Source organism: Ambystoma mexicanum, chromosome 1p, assembly GCF_040938575.1.
Source record: "Ambystoma mexicanum isolate Mex_15411 chromosome 1p, UKY_AmexF1_1, whole genome shotgun sequence".
Lineage (NCBI taxonomy): Eukaryota > Metazoa > Chordata > Amphibia > Caudata > Ambystomatidae > Ambystoma > Ambystoma mexicanum.
Genome location: NC_090921.1, coordinates 281,006,981 through 281,020,586, shown reverse-complemented (window position 1 = coordinate 281,020,586; position 13,606 = coordinate 281,006,981). Strand labels below are relative to the sequence as shown.

Below are 13,606 nucleotides of genomic sequence, written 5' to 3'. Positions count from 1 at the left end.
TAGCCTCTGTGATTGGGGGCATTTTGAATGCCTCTGGGTTTTGATGAGGTATTGTTTGCACCCCAGTAGTGCTGCTGTTCAAGCCTCTGTGTTTTGGGGCATTTTGGATGCCTCGGGGTTTTGATGAGGTATTGTTTGCACCCGAGTAGTGCTGCTGTTCTAGCCTCTGTGATTGGGGGCATTTTGGATGCCTCGGGGTTTTGATGAGGTATTGTTTGCACCCTAGTAGTGCTGCTGTTCTAGCCTCTGTGATTAGGGGCATTTTGGATGCCTCGGGGTTTTGATGAGGTATTGTTTGCACCCTAGTAGGACTGCTGTTCTATCCTCTGTGATTGGGGGCATTTTGGATGCCTCAGGGTTTTTTGGTGCTGCTGTTCTATCCTCTGTGATTGGGTCATTTTGGATGCCTCGGGGTTTTTTGGTGCTGCTGTTCTAGCCTCTGTGATTGGGGGCATTTTGGATGCCTCGGGGTTTTTTGGTGCTGCCGTTCTAGCCTCTGTGATTGGGGGCATTTTGGATGCCTCGGGTTTTGATGAGGTATTGTTTGCACCCTAGTAGTGCTGCTGTTCTAGCCTCTGTGATTGGGGGCATTTTGGATGCCTCGGGGTTTTGATGAGGTATTGTTTGCACCCTAGTAGGGTTGCTGTTCAAGCCTCTGTGTTTTGGGGCATTTTGGATGCCTCGGGGTTTTGAAGAGGTATTGTTTGCACCCTAGTAGTGCTGCTGTTCTAGCCTCTGTGATTAGGGGCATTTTGGATGCCTCAGGGTTTTGCTGAGGTATTGTTTGCACCCTAGTAGTGCTGCTGTTCTATCCTCTGTGATTGGGGGCATTTTGGATGCCTCAGGGTTTTGATGAGGTATTGTTTGCACCCTAGTGGTGCTGCTGTTCTAGCCTCTCTGATTGGGGGTAGCTGGATGCCCCAGGGTTGTGATTGTGCTGGCTCAGTTCAGTCGATGCTCCGGTGTTTTCATAGAGGTATTGCTCGCACCCTACTAGTGCTGCTGTTGAAGCCTCTGTGATTGGGGGCATTTTGGATGCCTCAGGGTTTTGATGAGGTATTGTTTGCACCCTAGTAGTGCTGCTGTTCTAGCCTCTGTGATTGGGGGTATTTTGGATGCCTCGGGGTTTTGATGAGGTATTGTTTGCACCCTAGTAGTGCTACTGTTCTATCCTCTGTGATTGGGGGCATTTTGGATGCCTCTGGGTTTTGATGAGGTATTGTTTGCACCCTAGTGGTGCTGCTGTTCTAGCCTCTGTGATTGGGGGTAGCTGGATGCCCCAGGGTTGTGATTGTGCTGGCTCAGTTCAGTCGACGCTCCAGTGTTTTCATAGAGGTATTGCTCGCACCCTACTAGTGCTGCTGTTGAAGCCTCTGTGATTGGGGGCATTTTGGATGCCTCGGGGTTTTGATGAGGTATTGTTTGCACCCTAGTAGTGCTGCTGTTCTATCCTCTGTGATTGGGGGCATTTTGGATGCCTCGGGGTATTGATGAGGTATTGTTTGCACCCTAGTAGTGCTGCTGTTCTAGCCTCTGTGATTGGGGGTAGCTGGATGCCCCAGGGTTGTGATGGTGCAGGCTCAGGTCAGTCGACGCTCCAGTGTTTTCATAGAGGTATTGTTTGCACCCTACTAGTGCTGCTGTTCAAGCCTCTGTGTTTTGGGCAGTTAGACGCCTCGGGGTTTTGATGGTGCTGTTAGATTTTCATCAGATCCCGCAGTGTTAATATGAAGTGCTGTTGGCGCAGCGACACCACTGTTTTTTCATTGTGTTTATTGCAGAGTAGATGCTGCAGTGGTTCGGTTCTGATTTGCTGGCATAGTTAGTGGCGTATTGTTTTGATAGCGCTTTGCTGGCTCACTCGTCTCGGTGTTTCCATATTACTGTTTCTAGCTCAATCGATGGCACATTGTTTTAATGATGATGTCTGTTACTAAGTCCATGCCCCAGCCTAAATGCAAACATGCCCCGTTATGTCTGGGAGGTCCAAGCCCAGTTCTGTTTTTCTTAGCATTCTGGTACCTGTAGTCGTTGATTTCTCAATTATAAATCTACGACTACAAGTCCCAGAATGCAAAAAACACAACTGGACTGGCATCTGCCGAATGGAATGAGTATTGTTGGCTTATATGACCGAGTGTTTCAGTGGTCCTGTATTGGTTTAGATGGTGCCACATTTTTTTTAATGAGCTGTTTTTGCTCATTCGATGACTGTCTCGTGGCCTTCTGGATTCCCTAGACGCCTCGCTCTTAACTCATTAGGTTCATGGTGCTGTCTCGGTCAGACCCAAAGAGAGAGGGGGCTCGCTGCTTTTCTCAGCCCGCCGTGCTGCTGCTGCTGGCAGAGGCATCGTTCTCATGGCCTTTGGGAGGCTGTATCTGGATGTGTCTTTGTGTTGTCGGCCATTCATGCCCTGGGAACCCGGACAGCGCCAGAGCCGAAACACCGTGAGTAAAATATCGCAGCAGTTCCAAGGCGGGACGCTGCAGAGGAGGGGCCCTCCTGCTGCAAGGGCTGGCCATGGATGCAGGAGGCTGGATGTGGGATACGCGAGGGGCCTCTGGCTTCAAGGGCTGGGCTATGGAGGCAGCAGGCTGGAGGTGGGATACGCGAGGGGCCCCGAAGCTGCAAGGGCTGCCCATGGATGCCGGAGGCTGGAGGTGGGATGCGCGAGGGGCCTCTGGCTGCAAGTGCTGGCCCATGGATGCAGCAGGCTGGAGGTGGGATACGCGAGGGGCCTCTGGCTGCAAGGGCTGGGCTATGGAGGCAGCAGGCCGGAGGTGGGATACGCGAGGGGCCCCGAAGCTGCAAGGGCTGGCCCATGGATGCCAGAGGCTGGAGGTGGGATACGCGAGGGGCCTCTGGCTGCAAGTGCTGGCCCATGGATGCAGCAGGCTGGAGGTGGGATACGCCAGGGGCCCCGAAGCTGCAAGGGCTGGCCCATGGATGCCGGAGGCTGGAGGTGGGATACGAAGGAACCTCTGGCTGCAAGGGCTGGCCCATGGATGCAGGAGGCTGGAGGTGGTATACGCAAGGGACCTCTGGCTGCAAGGGCTGGCCCATGGATGCAGGAGGCTGGAGGTGGTATACGCAAGGGACCTCTGTCTGCAAGGGCTGGCCCATGGATGCAGGAGGCTGGAGGTGGTATACGCAAGGGACCTCTGGCTGCAGGGGCTGGCCTATGGATGCACGAGGCTGGAGGTGGGATATGAAGGGACCCTGAGACTGCAAGGACTGGGCCATAGGTGCAGGAGGCTGGAGGTGGCCCACGGGGGCGGGGGGGGGGAGGAGGGCCTGCGGCTACAAGGGCTGGCCCATGGATGCTGGAGGTGGGATACGGGAGGGACCTGAGGCTGCAAGGGCTGGCCCATAGGTGCTGGAGCTGGAGGTGGCCCACCGGGGGTGCTTTGCGGCTGCAAGGGCTGGCCCATAGGTGCCGGAGCTGGAGGTGGCCCACCGGGGTTGCGGGTGGGCGGTCTGCGGCTGCAAGGGCTGGTCCGTGGGGGGCGGGTTGCGGCTGCAAGGGCAGGCCTATGGATACAGGAGGCTGGAGGTGAGATACGGGAGGGACCCAAGGGGCAGCCCATGGATGCAGGAGGCTGGCTGTGGGCTTCAGGTGGGTTCCTCGCCGGGCTGCAGGGGCTGGCCCTTAGATGTAGAAGGCAAGCAGTGAGTTGCGTTCGGAGCCCTTGGGACGCAGTTGTGGAGAACTGCTTGGATATAAGCATGGGCTCTTGTTCTGCAGAGGAAGGCCCCTCTGGCTTCAGGAGTGTGGTGTGGTGTGGCCGGAAGATGACTCACACAAGGCTGCTCTGTTCAAGGCAGGTTCGCTTTCATCACTTTCCTTAGGCCTGCCATTTCGATGTCTGGATACATGGTTAGTCTAACTCAGAACTCTTTCCACTTCTGTAAACCTCATGAACTTTGGCTGTGGGTACAATCCTCCTCTTTTCCCCCTAGATCCCAAGCCTTAATATTACATAACCAGAGCTCTCAAACATCCTGTGGCCGTGCGTGCGGAGGCCGGCTCCCACACAGCCACATTAAATTTGAGATCTCTGCACAACCTTTTTTTGCTGCCTCTCCTCCTCTCCTGGGGCCATCTTTCTTTCCTCCCCATCTGCCCCCCTCTCTGACAGTGACGTCAATTCAACAAAATTCCAGGGGTAGCGTAAGTGACATCACACACCTAAAGACATCACAGGAAGTGACCTCACAAAACTTTTAACCATGATGACATCCATAGGAAGGAACTCACGGTAGTGGAAATAAAGAAGCTTACAATGTTTGAAATACCAAATCGGTATTAAGGCAGACTTAAGACTATTTTAGAGACCAACCACATTTCTAATAGGGTACTGCCTTTATGTACCATGGATGGAGAGGGCCATGATATGAGAGGGCGGGACATCCAGTAGAGCCAACATAGACCGAGGGCACTGGCATTCATTTGGCACTACAGCTTTACATGGCGATGTACTGCCATCTCCCAGCATTTTTATACATACACATGTCAGGTGTAGTCATATGGTATCTGTGTGATTACAGAAAATACATAACAGAGAAAGCTTTTTCAGCAAAAACAATAAGTGAAAACAAATCCTTTTTTTTATTTTGACGGGGGGTGCCCCCTCCCCAACCCCCCCCCCCGTTTCTCTATGTGCTGAAACCAACCCCACCCCAATTCCTACACGTTTTACCCCCTTACCCAACCCATATCTTTTTTTTAAAAATAGATGTTTTTCGATTGTTTCGATGTTTTTTTCTGTTTTTGTTTTTCTGATATAGAATTCTCTGTAATTGTATTCTCTCTTATCACTGGATACCGGTGCTGCCGTAGTACAGTGCGCCAGGTGTATCCTCCTGTACGCTGATACGCCATGTTACGCCAGTTACAGTCCTGCAACCCACGTACAGCTGGAATATGTGAAGTGCATCCTTGCAGGTGCTCCATCAGATGCCGAGCGCATCCTGACAGGCCCAGTAGTGCCACCCAATGTCATTTCATCACTCATGCACCTGGTTTAGTCACCATGCCATCATACAGCATGCAAAGGGCAGCTTCAAATGCCCCAGCAATGCTAGTGAATTCCAGTGAGTGCCTTTTATGATTGGCATAAGGCACCGTATGTGCAGCTTCACATATGGAAATGCTGTCGCCATATGCCAAGTGCAGCCTAAAATGCCCCACTAATGCCATCCAGTGCCCTTATGGTTCATGTGTATGGTATACTGCTCAACCTCATGTGTCTAAGTGCTGCCAACATCGCCAAGCCCATTCTCCAATACCCCAATAATGCCACTCACAGCCAATCAGTAACTCTTATATGTGGTATATGGCAGCACCTTTAGTGCTCAGATTTGCATTTCTTGATGCTGCCATCCTATGCCAAAGCTGATTCAAATGTCCCGATAAAGCCATGCAATGCTGCCACGGTTTTATATGTATGGTACAATTGCCCATAAGTATTGTACGGCCTTGCATGTCTAATTGCTGCCGTGATATGTCGGGTACAGTGGCATTCAATGCAAGCGAATGTCTCATATAGATAGTGTAAGGCTCCATATGCAGTGTCCATACTCAGGTGCATACCTGTCATTATATGGCAAGGGCAGCGTCAATGCCCCTGTTAAGCCACCAGTGCCCTTAAGTAAATGGTATGAGTCCCCATATGTATTGTTCGGCTTCAGATATCTAATCATATGCCAACTACAGCCTCAAAGAGCCCAATATGGGCACTCAGAGCTAGTTAATGCCTCGTATGTATGGAATCCGGCAACACATGCATTGGGCAGCCTTGCATGTTTAGCTCCTACCACCAAATGCCAATCAACACAGCGTCACATTCTCCAATAAGGCTATCCAATGCTGCTAGGGCCCAACATCCATGGCCAAAGTCACCATGAGCATTGGATCAGCCTTGCATGCCTAATTACTGCCAGCATATGTCAAAAGCAACTTCAAATGCCCCAATAAGTCTTTCCAATGCGCGTAAGGCCTAACCTGTATGGTAAAAGTTACCATGAACATTGATCAGCCTTGCAGGGACGTCATTTGGGGGTCGCCAGGGCTCACAGATGCGACTACCCCTGTCTTCTACCTTGCTACCCCGAAAAAGAATAAAAACCTTTTTAAAATTATGTTTTAAATGGAAGCTCCTAGGCTGTGGCCCGTGCCACGTGGCTCTGTGTTTTTGGAGGGAGTGGCTGGCTTTCTTGTTCAGGCCTCTTAAAATACATAAGGGGTTCCACAAGTTTACCACTTAGAGCTGTGACCTTAAATAAGAAGGAATAGGAATAAAAAATAATTTGTCTTTAGGGAATTCTATACAATAATTGCTGGACTCATTAAAGGTTTATTTCCGGAACACATAAGAGGGCGAGTCACTGATTTAGTCTGTTCTTAACCACCTCAAATTCACAATACAGACAAAAAACTCCCAAAAAGATTTTAAAGTCGAATAAGCATCAATTTCCGACTATGTATTTTGCTTTTCGCAAGTTGCAGTTATAGCCTGTTTTTTTCTGCCGTTGTCTCTGTTACGATCATCACAAGGCATTCCATTTCAGTGTCCTCGGTCACTTGACGAAATCCTTCTGCCTAAAAGCTTGTGTACAGTATAGAAATGTTTGACCATAGCACCTAAAGTGGCCCTTGATGTCATTGTGCCACAATTGATGCTTTGTTGTAATGTGTCTCCTATCTCCATAGCATGCTGTTCAAGATGTTTGTTTGCTTGTATGAGGTAATGAGTGCCCAGAGTATGGGATGCTGTGTGAGTGCACTGCTTTCCCTGCTCTACTCAACATTCTTTAATACACAGTTATAAACCTCCCAATGGTATGTATTTTGCCAACCTCTGAAGCCTGAAAAGTAGATCTACGCAGGCTTGGCATGTGGCCAACTTTGCTCCAGACCTACAGAAGAGCTGGCCTGCTGTTCAATCTCAGTTAATGGTATCCACTACAGTGTGTAATTTGCTTTCTGGCTTTGAGAACATTCAGACATGTAATTGGTCATTTTACTATAGCCAGTAAGATAGCTATAGCCGGTAAGGTAGCTCAGTGGTATGTCAAAAGAAGTTTCACATGCCCTAAAAAGGCTTTCGAATGCATGTAAAGCCTAACATGTATGGTCAAAGTCACCATAAGCATTGCATGTCTAATTGCTGCCACCAAATGCCAAAAGCAGCTTCAAATGCCCTTATTCTACTCTTTAATGCTGATTAATGCCTCTCACATACTGTGTATTAATCACTGCATGCAGAGTCTGCTGTGTAACTGCTACCATTACATAGAGGTGGGGGGACAGAGAATTCCTGCATAGGGACAAAGCATGGGGTCTGGTTTGGCCCCAATAGTGAAACTTGAGATACACCAACAAAAGAATGGGTGTTTGAATATTTCAAAAAAAATGTATTGTGCATTTGTAAGGCGCTTATACATCAAGTACATTTGTCTTTCCAAGCGCCTGCAGTGCTGCAGGAAGGGAACGCGGGAACACAAGGCAAATATATATATATATATTTATTTATTGATAATATGCTCATAGCCACAAATGACTTTACATATACAAACAGTTTAAAACACAGAATCAACAATCCATAATTCTAAAATAATTTCATACAAAAATTCCCTCTGATAGATCCTTTAAAATTGTTAAAACTAATTCATAGAATTTCATCATGTGATATACCAAGTTAATATCATTACCTTCCATCAGACATTTCCAAATAGGCAAATATACTAACAATGAAGAGAAAGAAAGAGGCGGTCCCACTAGGCCTTGTGAGCATTCAGAATGTGCAAGTGCAGAGAGGGAGAATGGACGAGGGAAGGGGCTAAGTGCTAGGTGTTCCACGGATGAAGTGCTAGGAAATAAGTTGCAAGCAGTTGTTAAGTGCCTGGCAGAGATCATTTTGTGAGAGTGGTTAACTGCCAATAGTAAGTGCAGGCCTGTGAGACAGCACAGGCCGGTGGGTGCCCCAAGGCAAGTTCTGGGAGTGGGCGGGGCTGGAGATGATTGGGGATAAGGGGGCGAGTCCACAAACCAGATGGCTAGAGGAGTTCCCTGGTCACCAATTCCAGCAACTGTGGGGTTTTAGCAAGGGAGGGAATATTTGAATGGAATATTTTGTAAACTGAATAGGAAATACCATTCGAGGTGTGAGAGGGTGATGGTGATGGAGTTAGCCACCAGCGCCTTTTTGTTTGGTGGGGGGCATCTTAATAGATGTAGTAGCCGGACTAGATGTTTATGTTTATGTTTATTGAATTTATATAGCGCTTTACGCCAAAGCACTTTACAGATTAACAACAAGATACAACATTTTGATAAGCTTATTACAAACGTGAAACAAAGCAGAAGTACAGTATATGGAACAATTTACTCAAGGGGAGGGGAGGAGGAGGGAGAGTGGGGGAGGGGGAAGGTAGAGGGTATGAGAATCAGGGTCGATGCTAGCAGGGTGGGACATCAGAGATAAACATCAGAGCGTGAAGAGTCTGCAGTCTCAGCCATGAGAAGGAGTGGAATGGGAGAAACATTGCAGCCGGAGCTGCACTCTCGAATGGGAAGGACAGGGAAGCATGGCGTGCAGTTTGGACCCCGGTCTGAATACCGGCATGACTCAGAAGGCGTGCAGCAGTAGTGGCGAGTGAATGGTGGACGCTGTGGCGCGTCCACGCTGTCCACCAGCGAGCCCAAGCCCGTGCAGCAGGCACGCCTCTCCGCATCAGATCAGGGGTTTGGACTACTTCACGTGCTGAGAGCTGGTTTGGCGTAATGAGAAAGCACGGTTCATCATTTGACAGTAGACATTGTAGAAACATTGGGTAAAAAGCCACTGCATATGTCATCAGTTCTGTAGGAGAAGCCATGAAATACTCCAATAGACGTCAGGCCACCCGCCGTGTTCTGGGCGCCACATGCTAAAAAAAGCTAACAAATATATACATGCACTGTTTCCTGCTGCTTGTGCCCAATGGCAATCCGTGTGTCCTGCCTCGGGTATCTGTCTGTCAGAGCTGCACCCTTGGAGTTGTCCAAAGAAAATCAAGAGGTGTGACTCTACAATGTATGTTAGTGCTGTCCTCGTGCACGCTGTTTGTGCCCAAAGAAAGTCAAGTAATCTGAACTGACAGAATTTGTCAGTTCAATATTTGCCAGGGCTGCCCTCCCGCCCCCATTCTACCCCCCCCCCTTGTTGCTAACCTTGCCCAAAATCTTTTCCGAAAGCGGAATCTCTGCAGCAGCCATGGTGGATGTCGTGACCTCTACCTCGGGATACCTGGCATGCTCATCAATCCCCATCATTAAAGGTTGCCCTGGCGACAGAGTCCCAAAGTCCATGCTCACACGTTGCCACGGCAATGGGAAGGATACTGTTGCTTGAGCCATCAAACGCCTTTCATTCACGTCTTACACTTTCTGTTCGCATCCAGCGAACCAAACCTTCCCCCACGGTATTGCCTTCCCTCACAGTATTGCCTTCCCTCACAGTATTGCCTTCCCTCACAGTATTGCCTTCCCTCACGGTATTGCCTCCGCTTTGGCCATAGCTTCATGCTCATTGGGCTCATTATGCGGCTGGCAATGCCCTCTCACCTCCATCCATGACGCTACACCAATTCTCCTACCCCTCAGTACCAACCGCTTCAGGAAATTGGACTGCTTGCCTCGAAGCTTCAGGAGGCATGTCTTCAACCAATGCCACCAGGCTTCCCACGAAACGGTGGAAGAGTTTGTTTCGCGACTCCACCAGAAACTCATCCACTGCCAATTCTCCTCCTTTTCAGACGAAGAAGCAATCTGGCACCGCGTAACAGAAGGGTGTTTGTCATCTGTACTCCGGAAACAACTCCTGAAGAAACCCCTGTAGATAGAGGAGGTGATGGAGATGACGAGAGTACACGAGCGAGTGGAGATACAGACCCCGTCATTGAGATACCAAAAATAAAAACGGACAGAGAGGAGACAGAAGCTGCATTCACCAGTGGCAGAGAAGGGGAGAGAAATACCACAGACCACCAGACCCTGCCAAGAGTACCACAGAGAGATGGATACGCTCAGCCGAGACCAGGGCTGCAATCCCAGAGGTTTTGCTACCGCTGTGGCCAACCCTTTCCACACGCTGGACCATGCCCGGCAATGACACAGAGGTGCTTCAGATGTGGGAGAGGAGGACACTTCCAGGCAGTGTGTCTGGAAGGCAGACCGTTCCTACCAACGCGCCAGCCAAAGACAACACAATCCAGCTGGGGGATGCCATTCAGGCCAACTCTACAGTTCCCACAGTGGAGACAGGGCCAGTCTTACAACCACTGAGGAGGATGATAAGATCAATGGAACAAGGAGGGGAATACAGTAAAGCCCCCGTGATTGAAGCACTATTTCGACCTGAATACTACGGAGACACATATGGCTACCCTGAGGACCAATACGCCAACTGGGACAAGTTCTCATATGGACTAGACCCAGAGTTCCCAGACAAGTTCATGAACCTCATCCAGGGGACGCATGAAGGCAGTGAGGCACCCAAGATATGAGCAGAGATGGACACGGTCATGCACACATTCCTTATCGATACCGGCGCGACCCTCAGTATCATGGGGGAACAAGATTTCAGAATCACAGGAAATAGACAAGAATTGTCACTGTCCAAAGCAACAATTTGAGAAATGTTTCTCTTTCGAAGGAAAAAGGATCAACTCCACCATTGACGTCCTATGAATCCCCGTCCAAGGAAAATGTCTACTCCGCTATTGCACTGCGGAAGCACTCGACCTGACTAACATCGATTTCAATGAAGGAGACATGGCCATGTGCACTGGCAGCCATCACGGCCATGGGTCAATCTGCCACCTAGCGGGGTCCCCGCTCACCAAGGAATCGATCAAAGGAATGTTTCCCAAACTTTTTCGTGGGCTGGGTAAGCTAAAAGGGACAGTAATCAGCCTCCAACATTAACGATCACAGAGTTGGTTTCCACCTACAGAGCCCTGGATAATGACATTATTGAACGAGTGACAGGGCCCACCCCATGTATCTCCCCACTGGTAGTGGTACCAAAGGAAGGCAACAGACTACGCCTCTGTGTCTACATGAGAGTGGCCAACACCGCCATAGAGAGGGAGAGACACCCAGGGCCCACAATAGAGGACATGATTGTCAGCCTAAACGGCGCCACGAAATTCTGGAAACTTTACCTCAGCCAGGGGTACCATCAGCTCGAGTTTCACCCCGACTCCAGAGGGATCACAACATTTGACGGCCTCTTTCGATATAAGCGGGCACATTTTGAGATCTCCTCCGCCGCAGACATTTTTCAGGAGACCATCAGGCACTTACTCCTCCCAGTCCGATGGACATTCAACTACTCAGACAACATCCTGATATACGGCACCACACAGGAGGAACATGACAAAGCTCTTATAGAGGTGTGTGAAATCCTGAGGACAGCAGGGCTCAATTTGAACTATGACAAATGCAACATCAGCAGAGATATGTTAAGGTTCTATGGACACATCTTCTCTGGGGAAGGGAGGCAACTCGACCCTGACAAGTACACGCGATTAACAAACTAGAAGAACCTACCCATGTGGGAGAAGTCAGATCCTTCCTAGGAATGGCGGGATACTACGCCAGCTTTTTACAGAGATATGCCATTATCACTAAGCCGTTACGACGACTTCTGACTGGAGCAGCCATTCAGGTGGTTAGGAGAATGCCAGAGGGCGTTGGACACAATCAAAAGGGAGCTGGTGAGTGCGACACACCTGGCATACTTCAACCCAAGCTGGCACACAGAGATAGTCGTAGATGCTAGCCCAATAGGCATAGGAGCCAACCTCGCGCAATGGGAGAAGTTAGATGCCCCAGCGAGCTGCATTGTGGCGTATGCAAGCAGATTCCTTATCCCACACGGAGAGAGTCTACTTGCAGGCAGAAAAATAAAGCCTAGCAGCTGTGTGGGCATGTGAGTACTTCCACCTGTTTTGTACTGGGTAAAAAAATCACACTTGTGACAGACCACCAGGCCCTCCTGTCGCTATTTGGCAAGCCAAGGACAAGAATGCCTCCCAGAATCGAAAGGTGGGGCACCCGCCTCCAAGAATATGACTATACCATTGTACAATGACCAGGAGGGGAAAACAACCTGGAAGACTATATTTCAAGGCACCCAACAAGATCCAGTATGTCGCCACGCGGGGGCAATGCAGAATACCAATGCTATGTCGCAGAGCAAGCCCTACCACCCGGACTCGCCATTGAGGACACAGCCACTGTGACACAGGCCGATCCATCAGCCAGGTGGGCCAGGGAACTCACAATTGTAAACAAATGGAGGGGCTACAGAACACTGTCATGCCAGTGTGAGGTTGTAAACAAACAAGAACTAGAACGCATGTCAAAAGTCCGCACAGAACTGACAGTCATCCCGTCATCGCTCCACAGAGGACTAGTACAGTTGGTGCACGAAGGACACCAGGGGATAGGGGCGACCAAGAACCTACCAACACAATTGGCATGGTTCCCGCGGATGGACGACATGGTGGAAGAGACGGTGAGACGCTGCCTTCCATGTCAATGCACCTCCAGGAGCAACCCACCACTCCCTCTACAACCAACATGCATCTCTGAAGAAGTGTGGAAGGGGGTTGCAATGGACCTCTATGGGCCTCTTGAAACCGGGGGGCATCTCCTAGATCTCCTAGTGATCATCGATGAATTCTCCAGATTCCCCATCGTCAACCACACACAGTCCACAGCCTTCACCCAAGTCGTTGGCATCCAAGATGAAGTATTCAGGGAATGGGGCATCCCCACCATGGTAAAGACCGAAAATAGACCGCCTTTCAGTGGTCACGAATTGCAGAGATTCGCGAGGCATCTAGGATTTAATCATCAGTGGATAACACTGCTGTGGCCACAGGCGAACGGGATAGCGGTGCGGTTCATATCATCAATCAAAAGAACCATCCAAATTGCAGCCATCGAGGAGATGCCAGTCCAACAGGCTTTATGCCGCATACTTCGCCACTACCGAAACACACCACACTTGGTGACAGGAGTTCCACCCGGGGACCTAATGAGGACATACCATGCCAAGAGGCGCCGATCCCAAAGGGGCCAATATGACCCAGAAGGTGTTGGAAGACGGAGCAGCATTGGAAGACTAGGTGAGAGATCGAGATGCAGCGGTGAAAGAAACAGCCAAGGAAAACACAGACAGACCCAGGGAGCAAAGGAGAAGACCTCTGAAGAAGGAGAAGAGGTGTTGGTGAAGCAACGCATACAGAGGAAAACAGACGCCCGATATGACAGCAAACCCCTCAGACTGACAGAAATAAAAGGGACCATGATAACAGCCGCCAACGCATAGAGGGCCATTACAAGGGATGTGTAATTCTTCAATCATTTAAAACCAGAGGATGACACTGGACAAGAGACGAAGATGGCCGGAGGAGAAGCAGAAGAGACAGAGGACAATCCCCTGACCCCAGCGGGAGTAGGGGATGGCGACCCAGCCGAGGGCCACCCCCGGCGACTCATCAAGAGGCCATGCAGACTCATTGAAGAAGTGTAACATGGACGCTGGAGGA

General features: G+C 49.8%; 1 protein-coding gene across 5 annotated transcripts in view; it reads left to right on the top strand.

The window, feature by feature from the left end:
- Positions 1 to 13,606, top strand: part of APC2 (APC regulator of WNT signaling pathway 2) — a 423,162-nt gene that overhangs the window by 160,121 nt on the left and 249,435 nt on the right. For 2 of the 5 annotated variants that reach the window (XM_069646732.1, XM_069646728.1), the window contains exon 1: positions 2,540 to 2,902. The exons of 2 other annotated variants lie outside the window; for them this stretch is intronic. In XM_069646732.1, coding sequence (XP_069502833.1) covers positions 2,540 to 2,902 — 363 coding nt within the window. Of the gene's footprint in view, positions 1 to 2,538; positions 2,903 to 13,606 lie in introns of those variants that run through there. One more of the 5 variants, XM_069646734.1, reaches the window with a different exon arrangement.